The 10,152-nt window shown below is 35.7% G+C and overlaps 1 protein-coding gene across 25 annotated transcripts in view; it reads left to right on the plus strand.

Moving 5' to 3' along the window:
* Nucleotides 1-10,152, plus strand: part of LOC136828387 (ankyrin repeat and SAM domain-containing protein 1A-like) — a 254,063-nt gene that overhangs the window by 155,515 nt on the left and 88,396 nt on the right. For all 25 annotated transcript variants that reach the window (XR_010850023.1, XR_010850024.1, XR_010850025.1 and 22 more), the window contains one exon: nucleotides 16-144. Coding sequence is in view for 22 of the 25 variants with exons in the window: in XM_067086389.1 (XP_066942490.1) it covers nucleotides 16-144 (129 nt within the window). In the remaining 3 variants the exon portion in view is untranslated. The remainder of the gene's footprint in view (nucleotides 1-15; nucleotides 145-10,152) is intronic.

Genomic DNA, 10,152 nt, shown 5'->3' on the forward strand with positions numbered 1-10,152 from the left:
TTCTTATACTTTCAGATTAATGTAAATATTCCTCTAAGTCCCACAAATTATCAGCAGCCTCCAACTCCTGATCATCCACCACCCTCTGCTCGCCAGGCACAGATTTCTATTCATGCGAAGATGCAATCAGTCTCACAGCATCCGGTGAGTACTGCATATTTTGTAGCCAAAGAAATAAATCACGCAGATGAGAAGATTAATTAACTACCAGTGGAAATTGTTTCCATTTATACAGTATTGAGTATATCTGTTGGAAATGTACAATGACACTACAAATACTGCTTGCCAATAAGTACAGGATGCTAGTTTTATACAAAAATATTTTCAAGATGATGTTAGCTCCTAACTTATCAAAGTTATGTTCAGTTTATGCTGTATATCATTTATGCATAAATTAGTTTTTATAGTTCTCTTTTAAAAAGATAAATACTGCAACTTGAAACACTCTACATAGCTCATTGCCCCATCAGCATGTTGAATTTGGCATCGTACCAGGTGTTTTTTTCAAGATTGGATTCCTGACATGCTTATATTTCTTTAAAAAATTGTTCCTCGTATTCCTTAACAGAAGAACGTAGCATTTTCTTCCATAGATATAATTGTCATCCATGCCTCTCCATTCTGTGGATTATTTTTATAGTAATCTTAGGCTCTCTATTGACGTGCAATAATTTTTCAGTAGTTCAAATTCAATATCTTAATATACTGTATAGTACAAGGTACTGTACAGTACAAGGAATGCATTCCAGTATATTATGCTGATATGCTTAGTTTTAGAATTTATAATTACATTACTAAAGACTTTTCAACATACCACAGTTTAAGAATTTTTGATGTTCCTGTCATTTACTACCAAAGTTAGCATCATCTAAGCCCACTGAACCAGCGTTATTTAACTGACTGGTGTATGTGTCATAATCAGTTACAAAGTCCTCAGAGAACGGCTGTTATCAACCTAAACTGCGTGACTTTTTTTTCTTTGGAATATTTTACTATTGTATATGCTAGTGGCATGTTTTAGCAAAATTTAAAATCACTGAAATAGTTGAAGGTAAGTAATTAACTGTATATAAAATTATTTGTGCCATTATGTGTTCCAGCATTTAACTAGTTTCAGACAGAAAAACAGAAATGTTGTTAAAGGTAGCTAGGTTGTGCATGAAGGAAGTTATTTTTAATATGTGAAAACAGTTTAAGCTACTAGAAAGAATATTTATTTCTAGGAGCACATTAAATTTTTTTGTGAATAGTAGAAAGATAAAGTGTTATATTACTCTTTCTGCAATTTAATAATCCACCCATGTAGTAGCTATGTAAATGATCTAAAGAGGTGTTGTAAGTTGTTAGTTTACAATAGCTGTCAAGTACAGTATAATTGAAGAGAGAGAGAGAGAGAGAGAGAGAGAGAGAGAGAGAGAGAGAGAGAGAGAGAGAGAGAGAGAGAGAGAGAGAGAGAGAGAGAGAATTAGTCGAGGTTTGTGGTACAGTGCACTGATATATCATTTTTCTTATTGTGTATTGTTAATAAGAATGGTTATATTTTGTTGAGGTTGGATATCTGCAGGTACAGTTACCATATTTAATCTTAAGTTGGTACAGTATTGACTGAGAGTTTTTCCTTTCATGGTTGAATGCAGTTTTGTTAGTCCTAATTACCCTCATACTTTTTAGTGCTATTAAATCACTAAAGATAGTTTTGCTCCACTGAATTCCATGTTTCTGAAGCTTCTGGAAAAAAACCTGAGTTATGATTAGGACCATATCTGTCCCATTAATCGTTTTGTGCCAAGTATGAAACTGATTTCTGGTAACCCTCCATTGCATGAAGCATAACAGTTAACTAAACCCCTTAAAATAGGGTACCCAGTTTCCCACTAAATTTTTCCACTACTTTCAAATCTCATTTCTGCTAATTTTTTTCTTTTTCACAATTGTCAGAAAATTAACAAATAAAGCTTTTTATTTTCAAAAGAAAAAGTAGACATGAAATAACCTCTCTCTAAATACATACAGTATCAGTCGTTGCACAAAGTTAAACCTAACTAATATTGTTACCTTTATATGAATTCGACCTTTGTGTGGAACTCCGCGAAGTTTAATAGTCAAATCTCTTGGTAAGATGCATTGTCATTTCCCATTGTGTGTTGTTTACCCTATGCACATTATGTGTATGGTGTTTTACAGACAAATGAGAATTGGGTTGCTTTTGGATAAATTTTAGTCTTTAGTTGTGTACAACCTGTAATTGGCAATGAGTGAATTCATAAAATAAAATGAAAGCTGTTCTGTTGTAAGACTAATGCTAGTATGGATATTTTAAAGTTTTTATTAGTTTAATTATGGATATAGAATTATTTACTCTAGATTTGTATATATTCATATTTATTGTCGTGACGTACTTTGACATTATCTCTCTATGTCTGCTGTTCCTCTGTGATTTATAAAAAAAAGTTGCTGCTAAATAATGAGACTTGCTATATTAAAGCACTCTTAGATAATGAGGCTTTATATAATAAAACAACCAAACTTATAAAAGCCCTGTCCATCTTCATCACAAGATGCAGTAACCCTCATGATGCATGAGTCCTTGGCTTGTGATCCAGCTATGTGACCAAGAGCTTAATTTTCTTTATTAAAATCCCTTTCAGTGACTAATCTTTACTGTACTGTACTTGTTTGATGACATCCATCATGAAATACAGTACTATTAATATAAGCTAAGGTCAAAAATTTTTTGTGGAAGTGTGATCAAGGCTTGAAAGTAAGTCAGTGGCTTAAAAGATATGTAGTTATGTTTATTTTTTTTGTTTAGTTATCTTTTGCCTTTGCTGAAAATTTTGCATCAGGTTTATGACAGCGGTAGAATTGTCTGAAATTGTCTAATTACATTATCCCTATTTTTCTCTTCATTCTACTTATTCTCAATGGGGAAAGCGAGTATCAATCATTCTATTTAGAGAAAACGAGCAATGGTTATATCATTACATACAGTCAATTTTTAAGCTGAAAATATTTCTTTGTTCGTTTCCACGCGTGTAAAGACAATAACTTAATTTTGTGTTCGGTAGGCATGTTGTTCAAGTTTTATGCGTGTTTTAAAAGGAAAGATAACCATTCTAGTTAACATCTAGTCAACATTTTTCTAATTTCATTCATGATCAATACTTGTGGCTGGTTGTTCTAAATGAATATCCATGATAATTGTGGTCCATGGCTGGGTCTGTTTGTCAGTGTTTTTTTTTTTTTTTTTGAGACTACTGCAGCTTTATTTGGTGAAGTTTCATAAGTCAAATATTATTCCTAGTAATAGTGTAAGTATGCATCCCTGTAGGTGATAGTCATCTCTGAATGTTAAAAAAGGAAAAGATGCAATGGTTGATGAGGCAAATTTTTCTCTCTGGAAACATTTCATCATTTTGCTGCATTAATGAAATCTTTTGGTGCAGTGATTCATACAACGAGCAATTGGATTTTATGTAGCCGTTTCCTTTTGTATAGAATGTAAAATTGTGTTAACCAGTATTGTTCTATATTTTACATTGTACCCAAATGTATCGATATTTTGCTTCATGCTCATTTATTTTTTATTATTGTAAACCATGCGTCAAATTATTTAGACCGAGTAGAGTATGGTGAATTGTTCTTGATAAAAATCATCAACCAAGTTTAAGCATGCTTTTTGTGGTGAAGGAAGAGAAGTTGATTTAGGAATTATGATATTGGTTGTTATTGTTGTCCCTTTACCCATTACATGTGGGTCACCATCAGATGCCCTTTCCTCTTAATAAGGAGGAAGAGAAGAGGATGTGTTCATTGAGCCAGGTCCCCACTCACACCACAGCTGGTTTTGATGAGAACAGGCAGATGGCAAGGCAGTAATACTAGCACCATCTGGTTGCATGACTATTTTGTGTTTGCATATCTTCTGTACTGTAGTATGCTGTATTTATCAGGATACTTGTTTGTGCATGACCTGTTTCTATTTTTATATATATAATTTCCTGTGTGGGGATGGCATTTCATTTGGTTTAGTTCAATGTGTACTGTTCTTTATTGACATCCGATTCATAAAATATTTTGTATCGCTGTACTTGCTGAGGTTTAAATTCGATTACTGATATTTTGGAAGCCACATAAGCTTGCAGTATTGTTTTTTATTCTACCCATGGTTCAGTAATAATTTATAATTCATTGTATCCCTGAGTCAGGGAAATTATTAGGGGATGAAAAAGATTGGGTGTAAGGTCATTGCACAGTGCTTTTGTACATTATTTTAGTGAAAAATGTAAATTTTATAATAAATGAAACTTGTACTGGAACAACTTTTCATGTAGTCACTGACATTTTTATTTTTTGTATCAAAGTTATGATTTTGCATTTATGACTTGTGCTCCAAAGTTAAAAACAACCTTGGTTATGGGAGTAACATGTGAAATGTCATGGCTCTTAAACTGCTTTTTCCTAAATTTCATTAATTATACTCTGATCAAAGTAAAAAATTTGCCTCTGACACTATGGTATTTTTATGAATTACCAATATACCTACTTCTTGATTTTCCTGTTCGTCAGGTCTTCTTTGACAGTATCAGTATACAGTCACACAAAGCATGTTCCTTCATTTAAATCTATTGCAATTCTTACATTTAAGAAAAAATAAATTGACACAACTGTTTGTTTTCATGTTGGTGCAGGATTACAATTAAATCTTAGATAAAATGTCCTTTAGAAAAGTCCTATATTTATGTATTGGTCAATGAAAGCCCATTGTGACAAGTTTGAAATCAAATTTGAAACCCTAAGAATAATATTCATCTCCCTGTTTGTCTTTCACAGTCATTCTAAATATCTTAATAAGCTTAAATGAAAAATCTTTCCTTGAAACCTATTGGAAAGAGCAAAGAAACCAAAACCCATGTACATTTGTACTCCTTGTAAAGATTTTATATCACCTTACCTGTTGTGCTACATTTAGTAATAAGTTCCTTCCCAGTTAGCCCATTCACTGAAATAAATGAGTATGTTGGTTTATGTGTGCCTCTCTAGTGTTTGTTTTGATAGATCATGATGTAAATGCACAGAGAATTTGAGTTTGATTTCTGCGATTTAGTATGTATATTAAACTATAAATATTAATTTATATAATTAAGAGAGAGAGAGAGAGAGAGAGAGAGAGAGAGAGAGAAAATGAAAAAAATTGACTGGACACTTAAAAGTTGAGAGATGCATTAAACAAGAGATAGTTTGTGGTATAGTGTGACCTTAACATATGAATGTGGGCAAAGAGCTCATTTGCAGAGTTCTTAAATAACAGAATTACTGTCGTACTTTCATACTGCCCTTAAATCTCTACACCCTTTAGCTCAGCAGTGTTTGATGACTCATTGCAATCACTCATGTGTATGCTTTTTGGTATGTGAGCATGTTGGAGAGGCTGCAGATTCCTGTATGTTTCTTGGTTGCATCATAAAACCTTGAACCTTTCCTTCTCCTTTTAGCATTCAACAATAAAGAAGTTTGTTTTGTTTGTTTCACATTTATTACTGAAATATTAATCAAGACCTTATGTGAAAAGTACAATTTTTTGAGGTGGATTTATATTTCAGTGAATATTGACTTTGCTGCCATTAATTCTTGTCTTATATTCAAAGTTTAAATTTATATCAGAGGTGAAGTTATATATTATGGTTATCTCTTTATCAAATCCATTAAATGGAAATTCTACTCTAAGGCAAGTAAATTTAAGGGGGTTTCTGTGATAGGAAGTAATGTTTTGCACTGAATGACTATTTTACAGTTGTCTGATTGCAACTGAAATTTTGTGCATCTAATAAAAGGATGCAACACAAGTATAAGATACTGGCTATTACAGAAAAGGTAATATCGTTTGTACATTTATTAGTTTTCTCAAATTATTTTGTAAAAGATTAAAATTCCAGTTTTGCTATAGTCTCTATTTTTTTATGTATGGTAGGAGATATTTCTGCCTTTTCAAGTCGTATATCTCATTTTGTATATTTTAAATTTATTTCATTATTGTTAACCTATGAAGGCATACTTTAAGAGTAAATCATTTATTTCCTTTTTTCATCTACACGTGCTCCAACAGTACTACAGTATCATGATGATGGGTGGAGATAAAATGAATTTGCTAAGTCCAAGTCAGAGTCCCAAATTGCTAAGCCCCAATCAAAGTCCCAAAAGGGAGTTACTCAGTCCTAGTCAGAGTCCCAAGAGAGAACTTTTGCTGAGCCCCAAGCAGAGTCCCAAGAGAGAACTTCTCCTGAGTCCCAGTCAGAGTCCCAAGAGAGAACTGTTGCTGAGTCCCAGTCAGAGTCCTAAAAGGATTTTATTAAGCCCTAACCTTAGTCCCAAACGGGATAGCATGAGTCCTGGGAGGGAAACGCCAAGCCCCAGATTAGAATTGTTACTAAGTCCCAGGAGGGAAAGATCTAGTCCTAGATTAGAACTCCTTAGTCCCAGAAGAGAAATGCCAAGTCCCAGAAGGGAGATACCAAGTCCTAGATTTGATATGTGCAGCCCTTGGCTTGAAGTGCAAAGTCCTAGGTTTGAAATATCAAGCCCAAGACTGGAAATGAGGAGTCCAAGTTTGGAACTGAGAAGTCTCAGAATTGACATGCAAAGTCCCAGACTGGAGATGCGAAGTCCAAGTTTGGAATTACGGAGACCAAGTATGGAAATGAGGAATCCAAGCATGGAGTTACAAAGACAGAGTATGGATATGAGAAGTCCAAGCCTGGAATTGCGAAGACCAAGCATGGATATGCGAAGTCCAAGTTTGGAATTACGAAGACCTAGCATGGATATGCGAAGTCCAAGTTTGGAACTTCGAAGACCTAGTATGGATATGCGAAGTCCAAGTTTAGAGTTGCGAAGACCTAGTATTGATATGCGAAATCCAAGTTTGGAAGTGAGAAGACCTAGCAAAGACATGAGAAGCCCAAGCTTGGAATTGAGGAGACCCAGTATTGATTTACGAAGTCCAAGTATGGAATTGAGAAGACCTAGTATGGATACTCGAAGTCCAAGTTTGGAATTAAGACGACCAAGTATGGACATGAGAAGTCCAAGCCTGGAACTGCGAAGACCTGGCATGGAAATACGGAGTCCTAGTTTGGAGTTACGAAGCTCCAGGCTAGAAATGCCAAGCCCAAGACTGGAAACAAGAAGCCCCAGTTTAGAATTGCGAAGCTCTAGGCTTGAAATGCCAAATTCAAGGTTGGAAACAAGAAGCCCCAGTTTAGAATTGCGAAGCTCAAAGCTTGAAATGCCAAACCAAAGGCTGGAAACAAGAAGCCCCAGTTTAGAATTGCGTAGCTCAAAGCTTGAAATGCCAAACCAAAGGCTGGAAACAAGAAGCCCCAGTTTAGAATTGCGAAGCTCCAGGCTAGAAATGCCAAGCCCAAGGCTTGAAACAAGAAGCCCCAGTTTAGAATTGCGAAGCTCCAGGCTTGAAATGCCAAGCCCAAGGCTGGAAACAAGAAGCCCCAGTTTAGAAATGCAAAACTCTAGGCTAGAAATGCTAAGCCCAAGACTGGAAACGAGAAGCCCCAGTTTAGAATTGCGAAGTTCCAGGCTTGAAATGCCAAGCCCTAGACTGGAAATGAGAAGCCCTAGTTTAGAACTGCGTAGACCTAGCATGGAAATACGAATTCCTAACTTGGAGTTAAGAAGTCCTAGTTTAGAATTGCTTAGCCCCAGGAAAGGGAGACTGAGTCCGAGATCAGAAATGTCTTTACCAAGCCCCAGATTGGAAAGGTCAAGTTCCAGATTTGAGTTGCCTGGTTCCTCTAGAAGGGAAATGTCAATTCCAAGCCCAAGATTTGAAATACCAAACCCCAGACTTGGAATAGCAAGCCCTAGATTTGAAATGCCAAGTCCAAGATATGATACATCAAGTTCTAGGTTTGAATTGCCAACCTCCAGGAGAGAAATGCAAAGTCCTATGGGTGAAATGCAAAGTCCCAGAAGGGAAAGTGTCAGTAAGGAAAGTTCTCGAAGAGAAACTTCTCGAAGGGAAAGTTTCCGAACAGAAAGTCCCCGAAGAGAAACTCCTCGAAGGGAAAGTTTCCGGATGGCATGTCCTCGGAGAGAGAGTTTTCATTTGGAAAGTCCTCGAAGGGAAAGTTTCCGAAATGAAAGTCCCAGACGGGAAAGTTTCCGGAATGAAAGTCCCCGACAAGAAAGGTTCCGAAATGAAAGTCCCCGGAGGGAAAGTTTCCGAAATGAAAGTCCCCGAAGGGAAAGTTTCCGAAATGAAAGTCCCCGAAGGGAAAGTTTCCGAAATGAAAGTCCTCGAAGGGAAAGTTTCCGGAATGAAAGTCCCCGAAGGGAAAGTTTCAGAAACGAAAGCCCCCGAAGGGAAAGTTTCCGACTTGAAAGTTCTCGAAGGGATAGTTTTCTTATGGAAAGTCCACGAAGCCCCCGTAGGGATAGTTTCTTAATGGAAAGTCCTCATAGGGAAAGTGCTCGTATTGAAAGTCCTTGCAGAGAAAGTCCTCGTAGAGAAAGTTTTTGTGGGGAAAGCCCCAGAAGGGAAAGTTCTCGAAAGGAGAGCCTTCGTAAGGAGAGTTTCCGCAAGGAAAAGCCCCGAGAAGTGCATAGCCCACGGAAAGAAAAAGCAAGTCCTAGAAGGGAAAAATCTGGTTCTAGAAAGGAAACAAAAGATTCTAAAAAGGAAATATTTTTATCTAGAAGAGAAACACCTGGTTCTAGAAGGAAATCACCAAGTCCCAGGAAAGAATTTTCAAGTCCTAGAAGAGATTCATTAAGTTCCAAAATGGACTTTCTGAGCCTAAAGGTTGATGATCCCAGCCCACAACGTCGCAGGAGTTATACTGAGTATTACAGTCGAAAAAAGAAGGTATGTGGCCACGTGTAGGTGTTCAAGTTTAAAATAAAATGACCACTTAATACCCTTAGAGAATTGTTTTTCTATTCATATATTGTGTACAAAATTGCTTCATTGATACTTGGACGGTCCTGTGATGACGGTGGTGGGTTTTTGTATGTTTTTCCAGTTGGACTCTGTTGTAAATTCATTGTAAACAATCTTACCTAATTGTTTGGTGATTTTTGACTGGTTACTATTTTCATAATTTTATGAACATTTTAACACTGTCTTTAGCATCAGATTTTACTGATAAGCTGTACACGTGACTGTATTTTCGTTTGTGGGTGGGCTGGGTTATTTAATGTTTACAAACAGACGTGTAATATTACTGCCAAGGAACCTGGCAAGATTCAGTTGTTATTATACATGTTGATTCGTCTCTTTGTGTGGGTCTTTACAAGTACAGTAGTTGTATGCTTTCTTAGTTTATTTTTAGTATGATTTACTGCTTCCCTCCTTTTATATTTTGTTGTTGAGTAGTATTTTCCCGTAATGAGTAGTAGTATTTGCTCATTCAATTCTCCTAGGTCCTTAGGTACACTGAGAGATGCAGCCATCTTTTTTTAAATATTACAAATTCATGTTTTCTTTTCAAATTCAAGGCTAGTTTCTTAGTTGTAAGGATCCCAGACCAGGATTTGTTTTCTTATTGATGACTTAATGTACTCTGATTTACCTAGATTAACTTTGTTTCCAAGTTTATCTAATATGCATTTTGATTTGTTGTATTGTAAAGATTTATCCGTAGTCTTGTCTCATTTCAAAAGTGAAGAAAGATTTTATTGTAGGTGATGGTCTTCATGAGTGTTTTCATTATTCTATGATTCATAATATTAGTTGTAGTACCTCAGCAACAGAAATTGTTGTAGGAGTATCTAGCCATATGGATGTGGTTTTTTCCAGTGTTGTGTCGTTATGGATGTATGTCCTGATTACAAACTGTTAGTGGAGGTAGTGGCAGTTTGATACCCCTGACGAAAATAAAATTTCTTTGCTTGTTTTTTAAATTCTAAATGTTGTTTTCAGTATTATTTATATTTGTAATTTTGTATATTCTACTTATTGTAGTTCGGTTGTATCAACATTTCCTGTAATCTTTAAGCTGGGTGTTATTGGTAAGGTTTGATAACTGAATTTTTATATATCTTGATCTTTGTATTTTGCCTCTTATGATGAACTAATCACCGTTGAGCTGTTTACTTACTGTTAATAATTCCTTTGGCATTGTGTTTTCCAAATAG

Source organism: Macrobrachium rosenbergii, chromosome 42 (assembly GCF_040412425.1).
Source record: "Macrobrachium rosenbergii isolate ZJJX-2024 chromosome 42, ASM4041242v1, whole genome shotgun sequence".
Taxonomy (NCBI): domain Eukaryota; kingdom Metazoa; phylum Arthropoda; class Malacostraca; order Decapoda; family Palaemonidae; genus Macrobrachium; species Macrobrachium rosenbergii.